This window comes from Lagopus leucura, unplaced genomic scaffold (assembly GCF_019238085.1).
Source record: "Lagopus leucura isolate 7727_CA_CO unplaced genomic scaffold, USGS_WTPT01 Super-Scaffold_100030, whole genome shotgun sequence".
NCBI classification, from domain to species: Eukaryota; Metazoa; Chordata; class Aves; order Galliformes; family Phasianidae; genus Lagopus; species Lagopus leucura.
In genome coordinates this window covers 6,960,216-6,987,451 of record NW_024962281.1, presented here as the reverse complement: position 1 = coordinate 6,987,451, position 27,236 = coordinate 6,960,216, and the positions used below count along the sequence as shown (strand labels likewise).

Sequence of the window (27,236 nt, the reverse complement as noted above, 5' to 3'; positions counted from 1 at the left end):
GGCAGCTCAGGTAACAGAATGAAGTCAGTTATTCTCTCTTGTTTTGTGGATCTCAAGACTTGAGGTAGGAAACTACTAATTCAGAGATTCTTAGCTACCTGTGGACATTCTGAAGTTAGAACAGTTGGTATGTCTTCAGAGGTTGCTCAGTAGTGCTGACTCGTTCCTGCTGGAGCAACTCTTAGAATCAGCTGCCCACCCCCTCATGCTGCAGGAGCACATCAGAGAGCCAGAAAGCTCAACTCTTGTGGCACTGAATCAAAACACTCAAAAGTTCTTCCTCTTTATTTTATGCTGCCATAAACATAGACAGATGGGATTATAACGAAGCCGCAGCTGATGTGAGTTTTGCTGTGGCCATGTGTGCTTCTGGGTGAGGTGTACATGAAATCTGTGCAGAGTTCTAATCAGACTAAGCTGATTCCCTAGAATAACCTTGCTGCAGTTTTTAGAAGACCACAGCCATGGCTATTCTAAGTCTCTGAGAATGCATCCTTTACTGAAATGGCTTCATCACAATGTGAAAGTAAGCAGACCAAAGTGAAACAAACCTCCACCTTCACTGGAAGACAGCAGTGTAATAACAGCACCAGTCAAACCCCCCCAAAAAAGCTAGAGCAGTGGTGCTGACTATTTAGAACATAATTAACTAAACTTTACATGACATTCAGATGTTTCTTGGCTCAAATAGCAGTCTGTTCTCCTGTTGAATTCTAGGGATTTTGCAAACAATGAAAAATATTTGCTTCATGGCAGCCTTGCACACTGTGTTCTTGCCATGCTGAATCATTCTACCCATGAAGACAAATGCTCCAAAGTGTTAGAGAAACAATGTTTCTAGACAGATTTAAGAGTGCTGAAGATTCACCATCAATACAAAGCAAATATTGAGGGCTCTTATGAATAAGTTTTACAGTTCAAAGATGGGATTCTCAACTCCCCAGAGGGATTCTTCAAAGAATGTGGACTTTTTATTTTGTTGAGATAGTATTGCTGATACAATTGCTGTAAATGCTAATGTTCTTTGGCTCTAATTACATCAAGAAGTGAAGAACAGTCTTGAGAATGGACTTCATCTTGCCAGGCCCAGTGGATCACCACATTTTCCATTTGCACTCCCAGCTGTAGACTGAGATCAAAGCACACATGTGATGTTTCCGAACAGTCACGTTTTGGACACAGGAGTTAAATCCAGCACCCTGCTCATACCCACTCACAAAATATAAACAAAACGGTGCTGAAAGCACTTCTCTCCAGCTCCCTGTTCTGAGGGGATGGTACAGACTTGGTTGTTGATGCCTGATCCTTGATGGCTGTTGCTTGACTGATACTTCCTGATAACTCTCATCTTGAGATTAGGCTCAGACTCGTCAGAGTGACAGTATAAATGGCTGCACTACATTTTCCCCTGAACATTTGAATAAGAAGTTGGTTGCTTGGCAGCCCAGAGAATCCTCCAAGCCCAAATCGCCAGCTTGCAAAGTGAAAGACAGACAGATAATGAAAAAACCTTGGTTGAAACAATGGAAGTGAAAAGGAAAGGAAAAAAAAAAAAAAAAGGAGCAGCTTAGTCCCCGTGATATTTTTCCTTTTAGTGATGTGGAAGAGCAGATGTCTGTGTGTACACTTCCACCTAGTGCGTGTGCAATGAGTACACAGTGGTGGAACTGGATTTCCATGTACCTGAGGGAAAATGCATTCTGAATTTTCAGGAAAAGTAGATATTTAGGTATTCAATTTATTCTATAAAAGCTATGTAAAAGGCACCTCGGCAGATCTATGAAAACAGACAGACACAATAGAGAACTTGCTGGCTGGTAAAAGCAACAAAGGTTTCAAATTTGTCCATAGAAACAAAATGGATTTATGAAACACTAACACATAATATCCCTGTTCTTAAAAACATCCACCAGTTACTGTTGCCCATGTTTAGCAAACAACAGTTGCAGCGTTTCAGTTTCAGAAAGATGTTTTTTGTTGCAATAACAAGTATGCGCGCAGGTACATTCTAAAACCAGCTGCTTAAATGCCATTAGTGAAGCTGACCTTCATTTTTTAAACAGAAAAATAAAAATGACCCCAAGTGGATCTTTCTCTAAGAAGGCTTTACTTATTGTTGTAACTGTGGCAGTGTTGAACTCAAAAGGATGGAAACCAAAAAGTACACAGATTGTGCAAAGGATAATATAGTCTCAAAAGGAGAGAGAAGGCACCTAGAAAATACTGGCAAGGAAGGATACTCCCTAAGCAGCAGCTGCGCTCCAGACACCTCCTCTCTCAAAATGGAAGACTGCCTTAGAGTTCACAAGCTTCTGCTTCTTACTTAATGGAGTTTTGACTGGGACGCCGAGAACTGTACCATTTTACACAACCTTTTTAGCATTAAATAGCTCCTATTGCAAGTATCATAAAAATATCACCAAATACAACAACATTCTTCATTTTTACCAAATACAAACTGCCATTGAAAAAGTCAGGTCAGATTTTCCTCAGAAGGGTTTGAGAAATTCTCTTGAATGGCATTTGCCTGTGCTCCAGAACAGCTGAGTGGCTCAGCATTTCTAACCATCCAGTTGAGGAGCCAAGCAGGTTTGCAGGGAAGTACACGTCACTTATAGAAGGTACTCAATGGCAAAAAGCTAAATAGTTTTTGAAAGATCTGATTACTGAACGCTTCCTTTTTATTGGCCGTGTGCTTTCTCCATGGTTGGATTCATTGGATGTGCAACAATAATTGAGTTCCATCCCATGAGTGAAGTCCATTTGGTGGCTTAAGTGCAGTCACTTGTCAGGATGGATTTTTCCACAAATGTACATTTTTCAAGTTTGCATGTCTTTTGTCAATACCTCAGCTCTCCAAGGGACAGCATGTCAACTTTCTGCACTCCTACATTTGACTGGTACTGAAAATCCGTCTGCTATGGTTCTCTGAAGTCCGTTTGATGGGGAAAGCTTTTTGACAACCCTGCCTCACTGGAGCTCTTACCTCTGTTTTTGTTTTGTGGGTTTTTTTGGTGTTTTTTTTCCCTCTTCCCAATAGCTGAGTCTCTTTTACTCCAGCTAGCAGCATTCATACTCTTTTTTGCTGTTTCTGTCTTCCATACTGGCAAACAGTTCCCAAATTGATGAAACCTAGCGAACAAGAATCTCAGAGCTGAAGGACTTCTAATATTTTCTCTCTGAACTCAGCTTTCAGCCCTCATCCAAAAAAAAGGAATTAAGTTCATAACACAGGGGGAGCCCATAAATAAAGCCACACCAATGGGAACAAGAAGGGAATTGAAACTGTTGCAAATGAAGAAAGCAGTAGAACGGTGCGGAGTTAGCCAGGACACTGCACTATGGTCTTGTGCAACACACTTTTTTTACTGGGTGGTACAGCATGCAAGGCAAGATTTTCAATCCATCTGGCAGTGATTCCAAGAGGAGACAGGCAGTTGGAAATGAGTCTCCCTTCATTCCCAGAGCTATCTTCAAGATTAGAGAATAAGTAGATGATAGTTCATTTTCTTTTTCAGGATCTAAGAACTGAAGGACCGAGTCACAGTAAAATCAATATTGAATGAACTGTCAAGAATCTCACTAAAGAACTTTGGAACTGGAAATGATTGATGCGTTTAATTCACGGTATTTTACCTGACGGCAGCCAGGACCAAACAGTCATGAGAAAGAAGAGGCTGTAGTAAATGTCTGTGGGATAAGGTTACCCAAAGTTGCAAGAGAACATCCACTCCAATCCTGGTGGATCAAGTCTGGTTCTTGTAAACATTGCTTGAAAAATTTGCTGTTAATTTACAGCAATTTTTTCCATCTGACAACCCCCTCAACCTAGACAACAAAACTCATCAGTTCCACATTTTAAACTGATTTTGTTCTTTCAACTTACCTTTTAATTCATTAAAATCTCTGTAGATTTTTTTGCTGCTGATTGTGCTTGTGGTTTGCTTTTAAAAAATGCTAATAGTCAACAGCAGCTTTTAAAGCCTTATTTCTGTAAAACAACATGAAACAAAACAACCACATTTCAAGCAGCAAACTGAAATTGAAAAGATGAAGGAAGCCTTGGAGAAAAAGTTGCAAATACACCATTTTCTTCCTCTGAGAGAAGTTACTCAGTTAGGAACCCTTCATTACAGGGCTTATTTTCCTGTGATATATATAAAAGCATGAAATATAAATGATGTATACAAATGAAAGAAGCTCATTAAACTGCCTTTTTCAAAAATATTTTTTTACATAGAAAACATTTTTTTTAGCATAGAAAAATCAGCAGTTCTTTGTTTCATTCTCTCATTTGAAGACAAACTCATGAAGCATTGCCACGGCACTTTTAATTTCCAGCAAAATAAAAAATTGACTAATTTTTGGCTCTTAGAACATCATTTTATTTTCACATCTTTCTTTTTTTCTTTTTTCTTTTTCTTTTTTCTTTCTTTCTTTTTTTTTTTTTTTTTTTTTTTGGTAGTTTGCATCCATGACAGCGTGTACAATGTGTATGCATGACCTCTGAGACAACAGGCTGCAATCGGCCATCTTCTACTGGCCTATCAAACGCCAGCTGCCCTGGACCATGGCTTGGAGGCCATTTTGATTTGCCGTCTCCTTTACTTGTTCAGGGCTATTTGGCAGCGTCAAGGGGGAAAAATGACAGCTCTGCCCCCTGATGTTTCATATCTGATGGAAAACTATAGTAGGGCTTTGAAAAGACACGTAAGACTTTTATGATATTGTGACTATATGTGAGTAGACAGACCAGAAAGAAATAAGGCTTTTGGTGAGCAATGAAGGAAGTTTGTTTTGTGCCTTTTGTTGGATTTCTGTGAGTTTAAGAATGAATGAATTCACTCAGAAGCAGGAAAATCAGTCACAGTGCTTTCCAAGGGGATTCCTAGATATCTAATTGAATTCCTGCTGCAGCCTTACCAAAAACAGGAGCATTAATATGGTATATCTCTACAGAGCTATGCATTTTTACAAAACATATAATTTCATATCCTTAAGTCTGCCATCCCTCTATCTAATTCCTTTGAGATTGGCTGTTGAGCCCCACAGTAACACAGAGGGACTGGGGGATACAAATACAGACAGCAAGATCTCATAAACTTTGTATTCTTAGGAAATCAGGCAAACAAGACTTCTCCAGCTTGGGATCTGGCATAAAGCTGTGTGCCTTGGACTATGGTCAAGCTGACAACATAACAAATGGGAACATTTACTGGTTGCAGGATACCAAGAATTCTGACCTCACTAGTCTGGCATGTGCTTCTGGTTCAGCCCTGTTCTGCTACCAGTTTTCTAACTCTGGCCACTGTCACAGGAATTTTGGAACTTGAAATGCAGAATGCTGCTAACCAAGACAAACCTGTCAAGGGCTGACTGTTACAAAAAGCAGACAGCCTGTCCTTTTCTCCTCCGTCTGTACAGTTTAAATGCTAGAGTGAGCTGGATTTTTGTCAGTGGACAAAAAGAACTTGCTGGAACAGCTGTATAACAGCAAACACCAGCAGCAATCCAGGGTAAGATTCGTAGCGTGTACTAAAACTAAAACCATAGACTGAGGAACCTGGTGAAAAGTTTCTGTAAGAAAATAAAAGTGACTCCCATGATGGAAGAGAACCATCATAGGACCAGTTCTCAAAAACAAACTCCTAAATTGCAAAGTACCATGGCCAATTAAAGCAGGATTTAGGGGCACAACAGAAATATCTGTAACATCATGACATCGGTCAGAGCATTATTTCCCCACAATTCATACTTCCAACAGGGAGAACACATTTTCAAAAATATGGCTCCAAAACCTCCCCAAGAAAAATAACAGATAATGGCACATCATCATCAGGAAGGAAAGCTCAGAACATCCAATATCAGCCATAAGTTCTCAATCCCCAAGCCCCACATTTTCTTCCTAGTTTGGAACCACACCAATTGCTAATCTGAGAGAAAATGAGAAATCAAAAAACCCCAAGTCACTCCATTCAGAAGTAGAACAAGAAAAGGCTGCTTCCTCGGAGACATTTGTATCTCAATTTCTTGGTTTAATAATTAAACTGTAGTATTTTGGCATCAGGAATTCACCTCTTTCTGGACATCACAGAATCCACAAGAAAGACTCAGAAGAATTTACTGCTTATCAGACAAAGGAGAACACTGGAGAAGAGAACCTTGACCTTAAATGCTTGCTATTAAGGGTTAGCTCAGCTTGCATTCCTTCCTCAGGAGCAGCAGTGATAAGGCCTTCCCTACTCTGTCATCTGTTTTCAAGAAACTTGTAAGAATTTTGCATAAAAATGTAATTCTCCTTGAGAACTAACCATCTCTGCCTCATCCAAGTGAAAGGCTCAACTGTTTCAAAAGACTATGAGGAAACAGAGTGAAATCCATGTACCCATGGCATGAAATCAACATTATTTTTTTTTTCTTCAGGCTAGAAAATAAGGCAATTCTAGGGCTGAACTCAGACTGACACTAACATTCCATACAGCCTCCTGCAGGGACTTTCTGCAGAGAAATGCCAGTGTTATCCTGGCAGAAGAAGCTGCCAGCGTGGCACTTTTCCTTCCTTTCTTCTGAGACAAGTCCTACATTCACCTTGCGCTCCCACGTCCACAAGCATAAAAAGAGCAGCTGTACTCATGGTTTTCAAAGCTTAAAACAGGATCATTTTCACTACTCAGAAAACTCTGAAGAAGTTTGCTACCTACCATGCTATATTCCATTATAGTGAATCAGGTCCTGGACATGGAAGTGCAGTTAGTAAATGTGTGTACCACATCAGAGTAAGCAGAAGGAGGACAATTTTAGAAGGAATGCAGTTGGAATAGCATATATAAGTACCATATTCTCCTTTTTACTCTTGCCACACTTTTCACAGGGGGAAATTACTGCCAAAATCCCATTTCTACCTGCACAGTGAGACTCTTCATTTCAATTGAGTGTGATAAACGCTCAGGCACTGAGTGGGAGAAGCTTCACAGGCATGAAAGTGACTGGAGGATTTTGCCATTTTTTACCAGAGGCAGAAACACTGTAACAGCTTACCTAGTGACCTTCTGTTTGTAACACAGTGCATTTGTGCATATGGGACGTGTTACACAAAGGCAAAACTGGATTTGGAGAAGCTGCAGTTGTTCAGAGAAGCCTGGTACACAAAGCAGCCTACAAACACAGAATGTTATTTCAACATTCCTTCTGCCCTACTGACTAATTCTTAAAACAAACATACTTCACGGAATTCAGAATTCAGATGTGTAAGTGGGCAAAAAGTGGATCTTTATGAAATCATGAAAATAAATACTGCTTTAAACGAGAAGTTTGTCTCTGCCACTGCCTCCCTTACCCCAACATTTTATTTTTTTTTTTTACATTCCTTTTTTTCCCTCACTTTAATAGTAAATTAATCACTGACTTGGGCATTTCTCTGCAAAGCATTAATATGGTTGAAATTAACAGCAGTATTGCTCTCCGGGCATTTGGAACATGCGAGACTTCTTGTGCACCAAATGGCCCATATTAACTTTTGGAATAGCCAGGTGCAAACCTCTACTGCAGTGTTCAAATTATTTCAATTTCTCTAACTGCTTCTCCTGTAATTGATGGCTCAAATTATAATAAAGTACATTTCCTCCACATGATATATGTTACAAGTACTACCTGCTATACTGAATATTGCATTGATTTGAAACTGCATTACCCTCTATGTATACCGATCAGATCTTTCTTTTAAAGGAACTACTTATGCACCAGAAAGTGTCTTCACATCATTCAGAAATTATACATATGCTCATGCACTTTGTCAGTAGCTGACAGAATGGGGATGGCAGAATTACTGTCAGTCATGTTGCATTCAATCTTACATAAAGACCTGCTTTTTACTATACCCTAAAATTGACAATAAATGCCAGTCTTCTCTCCTTGCCCCATTACTGCATCCAGACATAGCTTGTAATGCTTAAAAGATCTGCACCTTCATCTTAACTGCCTTTAAATTCTAGCTTCATTCTCTTTTTCTTCTGCATGTACTGTTATTCTCCTATCTGCAACTAAAATACCTTTTTTCCCCTTTTCCCTGAAGTGTATTAGAGCAGGTTGTAATTTTTCTCGTGGAAACAAAGATTTGTAAAACACAAACACACAAATATACCATATCCTGATGGTTTACTGACTCATAACTGTTTCAGTCCAATTGTCATTTCTGATGGGAAGGGAAGAAGGGGCAGTATGATTTGGGGACACGTGCGCCTTCAGGCATGGCTGGAGTCTGGACCTGATGGCTGCCTCCTGCAGCCCATAATAAGTCAGCAGGTCTATTCACTTAGAACTCTGTGAACTCCTTATGTCTGCTCAAGTAAAACACTGCACTGAAAATAACATCAATTTCATTGCACCACTGCAGAACCTGAGAACTTGCAGTTTACCAGAAATAGATTTAGAAATTTGCTTTTGATCCAACATGGAATGAAGCCAAATTTAAAAATAACAAAATTTCTAGAAAATCAGAAACATCGTGCTTTTGAAAGCTCCAGTTGTAACACTTTATTTCTTCTTTAAACTGAGATTATAAATGTATTTTCATAATCCTGGAGATCGACATCCTTACTTTATTTATAGAAACAATGAAGGGCAGACAAGTCCTCACCCAGCTTGCTTTTCCTGGTGTTACAATATGAAATCAAGGATATGTGTCCTCCCACTCAATGATGGAAGAGAGCACAGCAGCGGGGACAGCAAAACTGATGCTGTGTTCAGATAGACAACAACCACAGACAAATGATGGGTGTGCTGCAGATTACAGTACCAGCTCAGTGTTCAGCAGTGCTCAAAAAAGCAGACTGTGTTTAGAACTGTTATAAAGTGAACCAAGAAAAAAAAACATAAAACAAAACTTGTCTGTTTGCATCTACAATACTATATACAGTGCTGATTCCTCTTCTTCCATTTCAGAAAAGATTAAGCAGAATCATGAAGCTACGGCACAATTCCTGAACAAGGAGAAAATATGTATACTGCAAAGTCTTCGGCGCAGTGAAAAAAACTGTGTAGTAAGAAATCCAAAGATCTCAAAATTCAGAGCTGACAAGGAAAGGAGTAGCAGGAAATTATTATACACTATTTCCCACGACATTTGTACTAGTAATACTTTAAAGCAGACAATTTAAAACACCCAAAAAGAAGTGTTTTCCAGCACTACACACAATAGTTCAATGTAGAATACATCACCATGAGGCATGTTGTGTAAGCCAATCTAAAGGGATTCAAAAAGCAACCAGGTAAATTTATAAAAGCAAGTCCTAAACAAAAGCTGTAAGATCAGTACTCCAGAACCAAGACACCAAACCACAGAAAACTGAAAGTAAGAAAGATATATCTTGGGAGTAATCCATCCACATTCACCAGTTCCTGCATTATTCATATAAACATATAGTACTTACTGTTAGTGACTTGATAATCCATTCAAGATGTTCTTATATTCAATTAGATTTCCCAGAGCTTTCACTGAGGTGTTCAGAAGACAGAAGGTGTGAAAGCACCTATGTAAAAAGAGATAGAAGAATGTCAGAAAACAGGCAGGTGATCAGCTGCTTAGCTTTCCTGATCAGTTCAAAGAGCTACCAACTATCTAAAGAGGTGACTGTTACTTGACCTGTAAGCTGCAATCCATCTTTTTCATGTGGTCACCTTAACCAGTTAAACTAAAAGGCAAATGCTTATAGGGTTGCTTAGATAAAGTTTACATATAAATATTGTAGTTAGGAAAAAAAAAAAACCACAAAAGGAAGAAATAGATATCAAGAATATAAAAAATAAATTATGGACTAACCATGATACCCAGGCACTCTGCTTTGTCCTATGACTTGCCAACAGAATTAGCCAACAAATTTCCACTTCTCTTGAGAAGAAAATGCTTCCTCATGTGTGTTCATTCAAAATTCACATTGAAAACAAGTTGATGGAGAAAGAAAGTGAATGTATGAAAAGAAATCATCTCGGAACCCTCATCATAATGTCACTTATCTGACTTCACTCCTTTATTTCCATGCAAGGAGCTGCAATGCCTGTTCACTGCCCCACATAGGCAGTATTTAAAGATGGTCTTCAGTGCTTGGTGAAAACTCTCTACCAGGTGGAACCAGGGCACTATGTTAAATCAACAAATATTCCTGAGGAAGCTTTAATGTACATGATTCTCCCTTGGGTTTCTGTCAGTTCCTGGTCTTTCTGGATCAGAGCATCCCAGGTTACTGTGCACGCTGTGCTCAGATGGCCTGTGCTGCTTCAGCCAGTGCACATGCCTCACCCTCCTGTCTGCTTTCCTGTCTTGTTCCTCTTCTGGAAATCCTCTCGCAGGCCTTCAGGTGAACCTGGCAAGTTCACCTCAAACTCAGGAAAGGCGGAGACCAGTAAAGAAACACTTGTGAAGACAGAATGCTACTTAGTAATGAGCTCCTTACGTCCATCAGGCGTGACTTTTACGCCTGTGTATTGCGGTTTAACCGCACTTCGTACAGACCTTTCACACCCTCGGACCCCACGTGGCAGCGAGGCGACCGCTGCCCACAGCTTCGGTGCTGCGGCGGTGTGAGGGCGGGGCGGGGCTGCGCTGCGGCTGCTCCGCCAGCCAAACAGGGCACAAAAGCTCGGTTCCACCGCGCTGTATGAAGTGTTTCCTGGGGTCTCGGGGACCGGCAAGGCGAAGGGAGGTGACGCGAGGTGAAGGGACAGCGCCACGCTCCTGTGGGAAGAGCCGTGCACTACGACTCCCGGCAGACCCCGCGCGCACAGGCGCAGCTCCGCGCCCAGACGGCGCGCGGCTCCCGGCAGGCTTTGCGGGGCCGCTCGGCTTCCCCAACCCGCCCCGCCGACCGACAGACTACATTTCCCAGCAGGCGGTGCAGGACCCTCCATTTCCGGGAGCGGTGCCGCGTCCCTCGGTTGGCAGAGGCGGCGGCTGCCCGGAGCGGGCCCGGCTCGGCGGCGCGGCGGCTGCCCGGAGCGCGGCGTGCGGAGCCTCCTGGGGTCGGCGGCAGAGTGTGGCGAGACCGCGGAGGTCTCCGGACGATCGGCGCCATGCTTAACATGTGGAAAGTGCGGGAGCTGGTGGACAAGGCGTGAGTACGGCGGGGGCCGGGCGTGCTGGGCGGGGGGCCGGGGCGGCTCGGTCTCATCCCCTCAGCCGGGCCCGCTCTCCCCCCCTGCTTCCCCTCGCAACATGGCCGCTGCCCCTCCCCCTGCTGAGGCGGCCGCCTCGCACCCGTTCCGTGCCCGGCCGACTCCTGCCCTCGGGCCCGGTGCCGTCTGCCCGCCTCTTGGCGAGGCCTGGCTGCTCTGCTGGGCAGAGGCGGCTTCCAGCCAGCCTCTGGCCTTCCCGTTATGGCAGGCTGCCTTCCCGGCCCTGCCGGGCTCCTCGGGGCCTTCGCGCTCCCGGCGAGCTACGTTTCCCCTTTAGGTGCTCCCCTTTATCTGTCGAGGTCTGTGGGCTGCGTGCCTCTTTGAGCTGTGAGCCCTCAGTGTCAGCGTGGCACGGGGAAGGATGGGACAGGTCGAGGGAGGTGTGAGAGGAACCACCTGTATGGCATGGAGTACTTCCAAAGCTGCCACGTTCACAAATCCTTTTCCTCCTTCCTGATGCCTGGGCCCTGCTGCAGTTGCCGTTGATTCATGAGCACCCCTGGGTCTCTTAGGAGGTGAAGTGTGATAGAGGAGCAAAATGCACCATCCCAGACATTACGTTTTTTAGTAATTCAGATATTTGCAATGTTTACTCCCTGGAGGTTACTGTGCTCACGGTGTTGCTGTGAGGTTATTGCTGTGTTTTGCTGTCACTCCTCAAATTCTTCCATGAGGGAGAAAAAATTGCTGTAGTGGGGAGAACATAATGAAGATCACATTTTGCCTCCTGAAATAATATTTCTTTAGGGGGAGACTAGGAGTGCTTTTCCATTCTATGTCCATCCAATTGTTAACTTCTTGTAGGATTTATTTGCTGAAGTTCTGTAGATGATTACGTGCTGGATGAGTCTGTGTGTTTTAATTGTGTCTGGGCCTACAGGTCTAACAGCAAATCTTTCAAAATCAATTCTTTCTAACTTCAGAAAACATCTAAACAGTTCTTAACTGTCTTGCGTTATATGGGGTAACCCGTAGAGGCTCATCTTGAGTTCTAGGACTGAAAATAATGCTTCCAGGGAACGTTGAGATTTGCGTATGTACCTCAGTTTGTCTAATAGTAGCATTGTGACACTGTCACTGTGTTAAAACTGTTTACTTTCAAGAGTATTTTGTAAGTTATTGAGCCCAACAGTGCATCACAATCTTTGCTGGAAAATACGCTGGATTTCTAAACTAAGCATAAGAAATGAATATTTCAAATAATCAAAATGTTTGTTGAGTAAACCTCAATTTCAGGGAATAACGTGGTCCAAATAAAGAAGATTGTGTGTTTAGAAAGAGAGGGGGTGAAGCGTAGTGCCTGGAGAGTGAATGGTGTTTAGAGATGTCAAAATCAATAGTCTCATTGTGTGTGGTGTGGATTTGTCATAATGTCTTCTGTCTTAAGGCAAAATTACAATCATGAACTTACAAAGTTCTCTACAAAGGCGGCTAAGGGATGTTAGCACATCAGTAACTGCAGATTTTGAGTCAGGATTGTACTGGACTTGAACTAGAATGTTTTTCTTTAAAAACAGTATGATTTATTGGGTTTTTGTAAACATGCAAGAAGACTGGAATGTTGCTACTTCAAACTTTAACTTCTTTGTGATTCCTGTTACCTTTACATATCGGTTCTACATTCTGCTGATGCTTATCATCTTAGTATTTCAATTTGCTTATCCGTCTCTTAGCTTTATTTGGGCCTTAGGTGGCTGAGGGCTCTCCTGGATCACAGACATGTCATGGTGAAGGACCTGTATGAAATGTTTTTCAGGGTTTGAAAGTTCAGTAAGCTGCAATACATAGTTAACCTGCTATTAATTTTGTCAGCCTACTTCAACAAAAATGTTTAAAATGTAACGTAAGCTATTAGATTTAAAATGGCCTATGATGTGACAAAGAGCTTTGTGTTTTGCTCCCATTTGCTAACGTTGCTGTTCTTAGTTTTTAATTTAAATCTACACCTTCAGTATTGTGTACCTCATTCAGTTGTGATCAAATGGTAATAACTCATTTCTATTTGGGATTTTTGAAGACCTTTGGGTCTTAAACCGCATCACTAATAACGCTTCTCTGTGTCTAGTAAAATTTTCTTGTCCTAAGTTTTATTTTGCAGTTTCTGATTTAATGCCAAACGCTTTCTGCTCTCCAGTTTTTGCCAGGTACTGCGTGCAGCAGTGAGTGCAGGAACTCTTCAGATGTGTGGAATAAGACTGAGTTTCTGACTGGTTAGCTTGCAGTTTAGATGGTGTAGATCTAAACTTTATTTTTTCTGATGGAATAAGTTCTGTTTCACATTTATTATGTGAATAATTTAACTCTAGAAGGCAGCTTTTCACTTTTTTGAAATGTTCACTTGTATGGTTTCTTTCCTCTGAGTAGGTCAAAGCTGAATTGGAAAGTAATCTGTACAAATGCAGCCCTCCATGATCAGCTTGTTCCTTCTGCAACTGTAAACTTGGTTCAAATGACACGTTTCTGGTGGCTCGGTAAAAGTCCAGGGTGGTGCTTGAAGTAAAATTAGTGAGTGAGCTGGCATTTCTGAGTCACTGCTGAAGTAATGTGATAGGCTTTTTGTTGAATTCTGTGTTGCCACAGACTTAGGTTATGTTTGCGGAAGAAACATGCAGCCATCACAGGCCAGGCACTGTGTGCAAAAAGGCAGCCAGTTCTTCTGACCTGGAGAGCTGCATACCAACATCTTAATATGACAGAGTGCAGAAGCACACATACTTCACATAGCTGGTAGGAGTGTGAGCTCTAAGAACATTCTGCAGCTGAGAAGTGTGCTGGTCATCTGCTGTGCCTCTGCTCTGTTGCATTATGGGTTTTGCAGCTTTGTCTTTGAATGGCTGATAACAGCAGTCCTGGATGTTCTGCAGCTCTTATAGCAGTGAGTTCGCGTTACTCCGTTCCTGCTCTGAAGTAACTCTGCAGTTGTGATGCAGCTTGGATGTAAGCATTACATAGAAACTGTGTGTGAGCTGCATGAAGCGTAGCATCTGCAAGCTGACCAGTACTGCGTAGAAGCAGATTACACTTGAATCGTCCAATTTCTACTGGTATGAATGCATCAGTGTTTTGAAAATCCAACCAGCAAAGGCCCAACCAGGTGTCTCCGTACTGTCAGTAAACAGCTGCACGGGCAAAAGGAGTTGCAATTCTACTTCTGGAGTCCTGGTTGTTGAAATCTAGAGTATTATGCAACTTGGCAACTTCCTTTTTTAATCTTGTTAGACAAGTATGTTTTGTGCTTTGTGTTCCTTGTAAAATTTCTGGGGGAATTTTACAAAGAAAACTCCATGGCGTTTTCAAAAGAAAGCAAGGAATATTCAGAAACCTTTTCAAAGTGGTTTTTAAGTGGGCTGGAGCAGGAACATTGGCTTGGTTTTGTAGCCAGGTGAAAAATAGACCATCATTTCTTTGGCTTTTTAAATTCCCTTTTCCTAAAGCAAGATCTTCTGATTCTTATTCTCCTGAAAGGCTGCTGTACACTGCTAAAGTAGCACAAAATTCTTTTACTTAAGGCAGAGGACAGCATTAAAGCATATACAATTAGCTAAGATAGTTGGTCCTTTCATAAAAGTAATTCCTCTATGAGGTGTGATTGTAACTTAATGTTTTTGCCAGCTGGTTTCTGTCACAAACATGTAGGTCACGGTGAGTTTAGGTTGTTGTTTGTGTTAAGATGTGATGATTTTGTAGCAACTTTGTTGGAAACTATTACCTTTCTTAGCTTTTGTGATCTGTTAAACACTTGACCTTAGAATGTGGGAGCTCACTTTAAGCACATACCACACATGGGAAGGTGAGAAACCATCTAAATAGTAACAGGATTAAGAGGATAGGTCTGCATAATCCAAATGCTCGCTTGAATTTAAGATGGGTGAGAATGTTGTCACTGAGTTTTTGAGCTCCTAGGATGCATATGGAAGAGGAGAGCCTGTGCATTTCTTGTCAGCATTAGGAACGGGACAGCTGCCATCCCCCTAACTTTTATTTTTTTTTCTTTCTGTCTCCCTCTTCTAGTTCAGTTGTTTGTCCCCATAGCCAAGTCCAAGCTGCTTTGCTGGTACTTCTCTTGGCCACACCTTGTTATGACTGAGCAGGAATGTACTGGCACTCCCTCACCTTGTGGAGTGAAGTGTTACAAAGCTGTGCTTTCATACATTTTGCAAGCTTGACAAATTGCCCAAGTATAGTAATATTTTTAAATGGAGAACAAACTGTCTTGCTTAGAACTTTTAGAACTGATTATAGTGCTTGTACAAATGCTGAGTGCTCGAAGCATTTATACCCATGAGAATTTATTTGTGGAGTTAGGCGTTAAGGTCCTCTGTAATTTGTTCTGATTTTGCATTAGAAACCCTTCCTCCTTGAATGGGTGTAAGTGGAAAGGGAAGAGCTGGAGGAGCTGCTGTTATCAGCTCCAGTACAGCTGTCTAGGAGAGAACTTCTAGTTAATGAACAGCATGTTTTCCTTACAGCTTCTAATTGTACAAGCTGTAAAGAGAATGGTAAAATCTTGGTAAAATAGGGTGAATGATTGCTTTGATATTCATTGCAGTTTCTAGCTCTTGTAGCCTGAAGCGGTGCATGCAAATGAGACATTGTGCTTCAGCTGAGAAGTAGAGGTTTTTGGATTAATCCTGCTTCACAAATAAGAAAACTGCAAGAATAGTTGTGGCAGACTAACTTGCAATGGGTTGATAGTGGTTACAGCTCTAGATTTGCTGACTCCCAGTCTTTTATTGTTTCCTGCTAGCTCACGTAATGTCTGCATTATACTTACTAATATGGTAAATACATACCAGTAACTTGCATTGCAATTACAGTCTTACAGTTAGCTGTCAGTTGCTTATTGCTTATAGTGTGCTCAAGTTTGACTGAGCTACAGGATCCTTCTTGTTACTAAGCTGGAGAGGGTTTAAATCTTCTCACCTAACTACTTTATTTTTCAACGTGCCTGTAATTGTTCTTGTTTACTGGTCATTTTCTTGTGGTACATGGATTCATCCTTTTAGACTATTGAGCTCTTCTGTAATGAAGTGGTTCTTTGCTGGTTTAGTAGTAGCCAGTATGATGGTAAATGATCTGTCATCTGATATATCCAGTGAAAGGGTAAATAACTGTCTAATGCTAGTCCATTGGTATCTGACCTTCCCATAAACTCCCTTGCTCTAGTTCCAGGATCATTTAATTTTCTCTATATTTAAGATTTATTTTGGTTTGCATAAGCAAGATCTTCAGAGCAATGAGCATTTTCATTGTTTCATGTAAGGGACAGTTAACCCTCGCTGCATGAGTTGTCCTCCTATTGCTGCTTAAGAGATCTCCTGCTGGTAACTGCTTTAAGAACAGCATTTTGTGTCATTATTACAAGAAGGTGATTATTATCTCCAGTCCTACAAGGACTTGTCCTCTGCCCAGTTAGCAGAAGATGAGTGTGAGAGAATAGTCTTAAGAACACAAAGCAAAGCTGTATTTTCACGTTATCTGGCTCTGCAGCAGTGTGGCCGTGTCTGTCAACCTGTTGTCATAGCACTTGGTTCCTAGGGCTTTCCTCCTTCTTTTAAAAACTTAGAAAAAGCATTACAGTGAATTTTTTTTTTTTCTTTTCCTTTTTAATTCAGCAATAAAAATAGTTGTAGTCTTTGGGGCATGTACTTTAGTATTGGTGATAAGCATCTCTGAAAGTATCATGCTCTGTTATCTCATGTGCATAGATATATCATTCTCCTGTTTGAATATTCAGTTAGTGGAATAATCAAAAGTAAGCAAATAGTACAAGCTGTAGTTTATGTTAAGAGTCAGTGTAAAATAATTACAACCAATTTCATCTTAAAGTGATGCTTTTGTTACTGCTCATTCAAATGTATTGTTACCCTTCTATGCCCCGTGGAAGGTAACAGCAGTGTGTTCTGTACTAGCAAAGGTGATGGCCTTCTGTATTTTCAGGGAATCTAAATGGGGTGTGTGTTCAAGAACTTGTATCTATTTGAAGTAGTTTTAAAACATAGTTTTGCATTGCCTTGCCAGAGCTAAAACTAGGTCTCTGCTTTCTTGGTAAGTAAATGAAACTGGTCAAAGCAAGTCTGACCTACATCACTGCCACTGAGTCAAATGGATCAAGGTGCTCGGCTCAGTTCTGTGCTAATATTTTGATTATCTGTATATTTCTTAATCAGGGTATAATTACTTTCAAAGCACATTGAAAATGTGGATGAGTTGTTGAAGCATGAGTGAGGCATCACGTTGTAGGTTGGCAGTTTAGAACACAAAAATGTGGAAATGCGACTGAGTCTCCTCTTGTCTTTGCCCTGAAGTCTCACACTATCACACTATATCACACTATAGCAAATTATGGAAACAGAGTTGAAGCCACAAAATCTTAGGTTGTAGTTTCACAGAGTAAATGTGGGCTGAGGTTTCACAGCCTTCTGTCTGCCACAGGCTGCTGGCACTTGCATACTTTCTGCTTGATCAGAGAGTACCTCTCAGGCTAACCAGTTGTTTCTGCCAATTTAATTCCCCACTGGATCAGTTCCCTGGTATAGTTAATTCTGTGGTTGCACAAATGTACTGGCATAAAGGAAGGAATTTTGATAAGAATGGCTGGGGATAAAGGGGAGAGGGGGGAGAGTATGAGTTTAAGTACTTGAGCTGCACTGAGAGGATGCAATTTCACAGACAGTTTGAGGAGCTCTTGGTGATAGTTCCTACTGAAGGAGAACGCCCCACTCTTATACCTGGCCATTTGTAGTCTGTGCATTCCTTAATGCTGCCTCTGCTAGTTCAGTATTTGCTTGTGCTAGCTTGCTGATATGGCTTAAAAACAAACAGAAACCAGCCACCGCCTTTTGTGGTTAACATTCAATTTGGCAGTGTGCTGCATAAGCAGCTGCTTATGGCACTGCAAGCCCTTGTGTTGATAGGGGAAAGGACAGGAAGATAGGGTGGGACTTTTTTTCTGGTAATGCACATAACTCAGTTTGGAAAGTGCACTGTTAGTGGTTTGTTGCTTGCAAAGCTTCTGTAAAAGATGACAAATTTAAGTTCTCAGTTGACATTTGTTAAGGTTGCTCCTCTTTTTTGGATATCAGGCTCCTGAACTAACATTCCCATGTTCATATCACTGTTATGCAAGGGGATGTGAATTACCAGGCAGGGTTTTGCTCTCAGGTCCCAAATCAGTAACAGAGGATATAAATTGAAATAGACAGCTGTCTTGTGTGGTCTGATTTTGAATGATTCCAGCTGGAAATGCTCTTGGGATGTGACAGCTATGCAGATCTTCATGTGAGAAAGATGCCTTCTTTTCAAGTTAAAAGTGTAGCTAATGATATGTGAAGTACTGGTGGCATGTATTTCAGTTATTACAGAGTGGTAAGAGCGGTTATTTGAAATAAATTGCACCTTTTGGATGTGCTTGATTTGCCATTTAAAATCAGACAAGCATCTTTAGGGTGTATTTGTGCATTTTAACATAACTACCACACAGTGTTTTATACTCTTCCCTCCCTCCAGATAGTGTCCTATCCTAAATGTTTAAACACTGCACGCCTAATAGATATTACCTGAGTCGTTTGGGATACAATTAGAAATATTAGTTGTATTCAGCTTGCGTAATGAGACGGACCTGCATTTTCTGAATCTCTTGTAATAGTAATGAGACCCATTGGGAGTTAGGGAGCATGGTTTTTGTTTGCTTGGTCCTGACTCATAACAATAACTGTTTTTCTTGTTGGTTGGTCACCAATCCCTCATGTGATATAGAAGTAGTCTCTATACATACAACCTATTCGGTATTCCCTCAAGATGAAACTTTATAGTGTAGAACTGCATCCCTTTGTGATCCTTGGGATGGATTTTGGGCTCAATGACATTCACTTGAAGATTTCTGTAGATCCATTTTGAATGTAAAGAGAACAGACTTCTGATAACATTTCATTGGAGTTGCTCTAGATAGATGCTTGCTTCTGAAAAATAAATTCTTGTTAACACACCTATCTGTGAATAGAGGTGGTACCTTGGTGATTGCTGTCTCTTTTAATTATTCCTCATTTGGTGATTAGTGAGTTATTTTAGCTGTTCCTTCACTTAAAGAGAGGTGGGGAGAAGCCCTCTCTTCGGAGGTGATTACTGTAAAAGTGAATTATCACAGCAGTCTCTTTTTGCCAAATAGATGTTTGTGTTCCTTGGGACAGCTTGGAAACTTAGTGCTAATAGACTGCTAATTAGAAAGTAGATTCTCTTAGCCTTTAAACTGCCAGTGTCAGGTTTTTTGTTAATTACAAACTGTAATCTACTTTTGTAACTGCCTACACAAGATCATAAAATTCTGGTAATCTTACTGTTAGTGAGTTGAATGAATTGCTCCTCAATTGAACTACAGTGAAATTGGTTTGTTCTAAGTACTTTGTTTTATTTGAGATTATCACTTATATGTGGACAGGAAGTAAAAACTGGGGCTCCAAGGCAAGTGAAACAGCTCTTCTTACCTTTTTAGGACGTAAGAGTTACTTGATCTCCTGGAGGAACCAGTTTAATAAATGATACCTATGAAAGGAGAGGAAGCATCGTTATCATCCCAAATAAACGTGGCTTGGCATTTTGAAAGTTAATTTGTATGCAATCTGCCAGACTCATTCCAGAAAAAGAACACTTGGTTTGTCTAAAAATGCCTGCTGGTGAACTTGTGGGATCTCAGTTTGCCAAGATACCTTTTTTATGTAATGGGAGATAGCAGTTTGAAAAATACAATGGATGTTAATGCTGTAATTCTGATACCTTAACACTTCACTTACTCTGAATGGTGCATTCTTGTTGCTTGTGCCATTTCATTTTGGGTATTCTGCTGTGAATAGCTGTAGAAGGGCACTCAGCTGTTAATTATTAACCACTGATTCCTTATAGGTTAAGTTACTTTGTCCAGATGCTTAAAGCAATAGCATAAGGATTTCTGGGTTGTTACCTGCCTTCATGGGAAACTGACAAAAGAAAATAGGTGCTAAGCTAATTTAATCTATTTAGGATTGTGTTGACTTTTCTTATTCTTGATAGATTTACTGCAGGAAAGGAATATGGTCATTCAAATGCATTAAAGGAGGGACAATCTGAAGCAGGAAAAGATGAGATTTTTAACAAGTGGCTGCTGTATAGTAAACAAAGCTAAGTTGTTCTGCCGTTCGTAGGGACATCATTTAAATTTAAGCTTTTTGCAAATGTATTTATTTTTTACCAGTGTGTGTTTGAAACATTGATGCTTGCTTTCCTGGTGCATTTTTTTTTTTCCTTGCAGTAATAATTCTGGTGCAGTTGAGAGTAAAACCTGACAGAATAAGAGATAATGTGCACAGACTAACACACGTATTCAATTCCTATACAGAGAAAACACTTTTTTAGCGTGAGGGTGGCTGAATACTGGATGGAGCAGAAATACTGGGGTGGCTGCTGATTGCCTGAACCAGATGTCACCAAAACTTTCTTATGATTACACTAAAAAACAACAGGAGATGCCAACAGACTTTAGAGAACCTCAAGCTGATGAAGAGAAAAATATTTTTTTATGGGTCTGTGGTAAGAGGAGTGCGTGTGATATGAATGGTTTCAGTCTTCTGAACTCATTACAAGACGGATGCATATGGTGGTGAACCTTGACTCTTTTGCTTCCGGAAATTTTTGGGTAAGTCTCCTTGCCAGTGTCCCCTTTTAAATCTGTGTGGGTAACAAGGCTGTGCTGTAGGTTGAGCACCAAATAACACACGAAGGGCTGAATGAATGAGCACTGTGCTGAGGGAAACTTTTTCAGACCATGTTAACAAACTGTGTCAACTAGTCCAAATACCTGTGAAACTGGAACTCGGGGCTGAAGGATTGAGGTCAGAGCAAGAGTAGGAGGGGTAAGAGAGCTGTATTGCTTTATGTTCTCCCACCAAATGTGGGTGTTGGAGAGGCAACGTGGACAGGAAAAGTGATAACAGTGGGTGATGTGTGGGTTGGATACGTGTTACAGCCTGTGTTACACTGAGAACGATGCTTATTTAGATGATTGGTGATTTAGTTTTATCAACCAACTAACCAGGAAGACAAAAGTAGTGAAATGTGACTTGATCCTGAGGTGTGCATTGGTTGTGGCTCAAGATATTCCTTTGAGAACTGCTTTGTAATAATAAAAATAATTTAAAGCTAAAAGTCTTTGTGAGCAACAGAAGCATAAGAAACTTTTTTCAAAATGAAATCCTTGCAGGTGATAGGGAGATGATAAAATAGTTTATTGGGGTTTAAAGCAAAAAGATTATTGCTTCTCAGAAACACTGAAAAAGAAACAATATTGTTAAAGGGAAGGATTAAGGAAATAAAGAAAATCAGAAATGTTTCAGGAAGCTGAAGTGTTGTCTGCTCAAGGGGAGAAGCAAAGTGCAGAGCTGCTGATCATTACCACATAAAACACAGAGCAGTGTGAACAAGAGTGAATAACCGTTTGCAGAAGGTGTATATCCTGCATCAGAGGAAGCAAGAAGTCTTTAGGACTATTGGATGCTGAAAGAGGACTTGGAGGAAGGTGAAAGCATAGCAGGAGAGCTCCATGATTTTTGTGCCTCTAGCTTTAAACTGTTGGAGCACAACAGTGTATTCTGTGGAGTTAGCACTGCATGTTTGCTCTACTGTTTTACACTCTCAGGAATTAGAATGCTGGACAGGCCTGTCCTTGTATGGCTCTGTTAAAGTAGGAAGTACTCCCTGGGAGACTGAAGGCTTTATTTCCACTTTAATTTTTAAGATGTTGAATTTCTTATTTTTAAGTGTTAGCAAGGTGACCTGGAGGGAAAGGCTTTGGTTTGTAACTCCCTTTCCTAGCCAAAGGGTAGGAAAACATCACTAGGTAGATAGTGATGGAGAGGCCGAAACACAAGTTTTAGTGGCTTTGATTACATTCCTGTTTATGGTTCTGTGTAATGCAGTGCAGAAAAAAGTTCTGAGACTGAATGGAATATGTCTGGATTGTACTTAAGGATGACATCATTCTTAAATAGTCTGATAAATGTAATGGTTTGTTGTGGACTGGATTTCAGTATCAGATAGGAAAGGAAACACTGCGAATGCCTTAGAGCTGTTGAGTATAGCAGTTACTGCAGGGCTCCATGGAAAAATTCTTGCTTTCAGCATGAAGCAGTAAATAAACAGTAGGCTGTAAGGACCCAATTTTGAGAAGAGAAGCTGATCAACTTTCCTATAGTGATATCTACATTCGGTTTCTGGTTTTATTTCATTTTCATTTAAAAAAAATAAGGCTGAAAAGAGATATTGAGAGGCTTTTTTTATGAACATCAGCAACTGTGAAATTAATTCTGGACTATTTAGAAATAAGATGAATCACATTACAATTTACTCATCTTAGAAAAACAAAGATGTTGGTTTCATTTGTTTCTAAACTGTTACTGAATATCTCCTGCATAGCAAGTTCCTCTGAAAGACATGTGAGCAATGAGCCTGTAGTTGGATAACTTTGCGTAAACTGTTGCCACCTCCTTTTCTTCTCCCACTCCAAAAAGTGCAGTGCAGCTTCTATCTCTGTCTTAAGACATTTTCTAGGACATGAGGCTGTACTAAAGCAGCAGTTGCAGGTGTTTTGTTTAGTTGCTTCACATGCTGCTTAGATGTATCATCTAGATACATACAGATTCTGAGATGCATTTCTCAGGCTTCCATAGGTAATATGATTGATAGCTGACTACGTTGCGGATGAAGTGTGAAGCTGTACTCAATCAGCTTTGTAGCTGAAGGCAGTGGGAGCTGCAAACTTAATCTGGCCTGCTTTGAGAAAAGCTTTTAACAGGTGCTCACTGTTGGTTTGGAGGAGTTATTGGGGGTCACCTTTATCCCACTCAGAATGCTTGCAGATGAAGTTTCGTGTTGTGACGTCCAGGAGTACGCGTGTTGCTGCATTTCCAAAGTGATTATGTAGTAGCAGCAAACGATCTGTTTGTGATAAAAGCTTCAATGTCATTGTTTAAAATTTAATCATCCCTCTCCTAGTGGAACAGCTAGCTTGTGTTTAGAGTAATGCTTGGAATTAGAGCAAGGTTTTGATGGTGCATAGCCTGCAATGAAGGGGATAGCTGAAACTGCAAGGATCATTAAGCATGGTCCGGTTGAGGAGAGTTGGTTTTGACACTACTGAAACGTGTATTATTGTGTATGTATTGTTCTGTCCACACCAAGTATTCTGCCAACTGACATATTCAAATCATAATTAATTCTTTGAACTAAGAAATCTTGCATTGTTTGTAAGTTGGTGTGAATGGCAATAGCAAATAGTTGTGCACCATTCGTAGGTGCATAACTTCAGGCACTATTCACTGCTTTTCAGAGTAAAAATGGTTTTAATTGTAACGATTCAGCTATTGTACTTCGTGTGCATAGCTGCAAGTTTTCCTTGGCCAGTTTGGTAACTGTAAGCTAACAACTGTTGTGTGCTCCTTATGGTGTCAGAAAACTGTGCAAGTAGTGAATCAGCAGTTACAGAGACCTCAGGGTTGCACAAGCTGTAGTGTTAAGGAGGGCTTGTCAAAGAAGATGTAACTTTGGGGGGATTGTGTTAAAGCAGTACTGGCACAACTCTCTGGATACACTGAAAGCTAGAAGTTTTTGGAAGTAGGAGACAAACTTGTTGTGCAATGACCTCTACTTATGACATTCACTGGCAAAATGTCTTAAGAAGTTACTGATAAAGTTTTTACTTATTTTATTCCCCATCCTCCTCTTCCATCCAAAGACCACTGAATTTTGCTGGTGCCAGGAAGTCTGAGATACAAAGAAGTCAAGGTTGCATAGTTTCTGAGTTGACTGTCTCCTCTTGAGTGCAACTACAACTGGCTTATTGTCGGAGAACTTCTGCCACCTTTTATTTGTGAGTAAGGTTAAGACCTGGCTGCTCTTGTAGATGCTGCTCTCACAGCAGTAACATTTTATGCAACAATCATTAAAGCTCACAGGCTGCAGTAATTTGGAGGCTCTGTGGCTGCCAAGGATTTCTATGCGCACTAAAATAGTTGAGCTGTGAGCTTGGAAATGTTATCTTAATGCTTTGTGCTTACATGGAGGGCAGTAGCATTAGGTATTGTGCTCAGGAGTCTTATGCAATGTGTTGGAGACACCTAAAAGGATCTCTTAATTTTCAGGGAAAGTTTCTCTTGAAGCTATATGAATGTAAATACAAGAAAATGCCATGGATTGGAAGGTGTAAATTAGGTTGAAGTCTGATTGTTTTATTCTTTCTCAGAGAAAAACAGCTTTTTAGTTTTGTGTTGTAATTAAATCTAGCCATGTTCACTGGGGTTTACTTTTTGTACTGCTCTTTTCCTCGTGTAAGAAGCACTGACTCTACAGAAAATCAATCATAAACACTTCTCTTGCTCTTTGTGCTACTCAGTGAAACATTTTTTCACAACTCCTGTTAGCTGGTTGGATCACCTCTATGAAAACATTAAAGATGCAGCACCTGACTGAAAATGAGTTGTGATTTCTGCTGTGTCTTGAAGGAGGAAGGCTGATCTGACTGGATTCTGTAAAGCAATGCAGTTGACTTTAAAATATTCTTATAACTGTTGCAGATTGCTTGTTGCAGAGGAAAAATCTGAAGTGTGGGAAGAAGACTGGATGTGTAAGTGAGCAAAAATAACTGTAGCTGTGCAGTAATGAATCGCATGTGGAAATATGTTTAGTTCTGCAGTTACACAAAGTTATCCAAGTTCTGTCATTCCACTTTTTTTTTTTTTTTTTTTTTTTCTCTATGGCTGCTATTTTTTAAGTATAGTATACTGAACTTTGGAAATCCATGGTAATAGAGCCTATGAAGCAGGCTTAAATCTGATATGCCAGGTGTGTGCTCAGAGGAGTGCAAGGACACAGGAACTTGTAATCCTTGCAAAGGATGTGTTGCCTGTCTCAATGAAAAAATGTTTGTGTTAGCAAGTAACTCTCCTACCAAAGTGTCAAATGTTGCCTCAGAGGCAGCTCTTTTCACTTGTTTGTGGAATTGGTTTTCATGCTGAAGATGAATCTCATTTGTCATAAGAATGATGTAGATGTAATTTTACTCTAATATCAACGAAGATTTAAACTGAATACTAATACTGAAACACCGTGGTATTATTTCCACTGTAAGGTTAAAGGAAGTGTTTTGATTAATTTTAACTTTTTAATGAAGGTGTTTGAATGGAGTAGTACATAAAATGAAAGCACTGAGAGTTTTAAAATGTAACTGCAGAAATGTGCACTTGAAGATGTGTCATTGATGAAGACTAGAGAATGGAGAATGTGATGGATTGGGTGTTTGGAACTAAAATCCTGTGAAGAATGGAGAAATGCAGGAATAGAGCTGGTCTGTAGATGAAAAAATACTGTATGTAGAGGTGGTACAAGACCAAGGTTGGTGGTATTGTCATGTCAGAATCCTCACCAATTGGAGGAGTAACACACACTGCTGCTCTGTAGTTGTTGACAAATTACAGTATCTAAAGCAGCTGTGTATCTGATGGTGTAAACCACAAAGGGGTGATTTCAGAGAAAAATGCAGAAGTATTAACACACCACTGCAGGGAATCTGTAGTGGAGAGATGAAGTCAGCCTTAAATTAAAGAGCGGTAGTGTTCATTCCTTGCACAAGTGTGCTTGAAAACTACCATGTAATTGGTTGCTTCTTCTTTCCTAACATCTGTAAAAGCTACTCCAGCAATAGCATAGCAATTACAGAAAACATGAAGAATATAGCAAGCTGCAATTGGTAACTTCTACAGAAGGCTTCAGCTATGTTGTGGTGGTTTCTGTAAATGATAAAGCTTCCAAGTGCTCTAGCAGCATTCAGTTTGATTCTTATGTCACTGTCTTTTTTGAAGGGGTATTTGTGAGGTGGATTTGGGTATCTTGTTTACTCGGTAGTCTTTTGTGATTAGCAGTTGTAAGGCACAGGAAATAGCTTTATAGTTCCTTCCTCCCTCAAGTCGTTATTCATTTGTGGCCATCAGGATGTTTTTCTTGGCTTATCTCTTTCTGTGCAGTTTGCCTTGCACATCTGCCACATAAATTATGAAACTCAACTTGAAAAGCTGGAAATGTATTTCAGATCCTACTGCAATGAAGATGGTGGTGTTGGTCGAAAACAGCATAATTGCTGCTTGCATGGAAGGTCTGTAATAATATCCAGTATTCATGTAACAAATTGTCTGGTGCCGTATTTGTAACGCTTCTAAGGAGTGGTTTAAAAATAAGAAACTTAAATGGTCAAGTATCATCTTGTGTTGAGCTGTTACCTTTGTGCAACCTGAGGCATTTCAGCAGATGGGTACCCATCTGTTTCTGCACTGAATGTGGACTTCTGGCTTCGTCTTTGAGATCCATATGTTTCATCTGTAAGGCTCTAAATCTAAGCTGCATGTTTTATAACAAAAGTGACATTACTGACAGGAGCAAAATGAAAATGCATTAAGTTCATTGCATGTTTTTTTGTTTGTCTTAGCCAAGCAAAGACAGAGGTGCTGGCTCAGATTGAATATCCAAGTTCACACTATTTTTATTCAGAGGGCACATCTCTCATCTCCCCTCCTCATCTGGGGAGGAATAATTCCATGCACCAGTACAGGTTGGGGGATGAGCTGCTGGAGGGGAGCTCTGCGGAGAGGGACCTGGGTGTCCTGGTGGACGACAGGTTGGCCATGAGCCAGCAGTGTGCCCTTGTGGACAAAAAGGCCAATGGCTTACTGGGGTGCATTAAAAAGAGCGTGGCCAGCAGGTCGAGGGAGGTGATCCTCCCCCTCTGCTCTGCCCTGGTAAGACCTCATCTGGAGCACTGTGTCCAGTTCTGGGCTCCCCAGTACAAAAAAGACAGGGATCTCTTGGAAAGAGTCCAGTGGAGGGCCACGAAGATGGTGAAGGGCCTGGAGCATCTCCCCTATGAGGAAAGGCTGAGTGAACTGGGTCTGTTCAGCCTTGAGAAAAGAAGGCTGAGAGGGGACCTGATCCAGGTCTATAAATATCTAAGGTGTGGGGGGCAGAATGGCGAGGCCGGACTGTTTTCAGTGGTGAGT

General features: G+C 40.8%; 1 protein-coding gene across 1 annotated transcript in view; it reads left to right on the top strand.

Annotated features, from left to right (window-relative positions):
* Nucleotides 1-10,979: 10,979 nt before the first annotated feature.
* The window catches only part of CLINT1 (clathrin interactor 1), a 47,886-nt gene continuing 31,629 nt past the window's right edge, over nt 10,980-27,236 (top strand). The window contains exon 1 of the mRNA XM_042881659.1: nt 10,980-11,105. Within this exon, the coding sequence (XP_042737593.1) occupies nt 11,065-11,105 (41 nt within the window). The 5' untranslated portion in view covers nt 10,980-11,064. The remainder of the gene's footprint in view (nt 11,106-27,236) is intronic.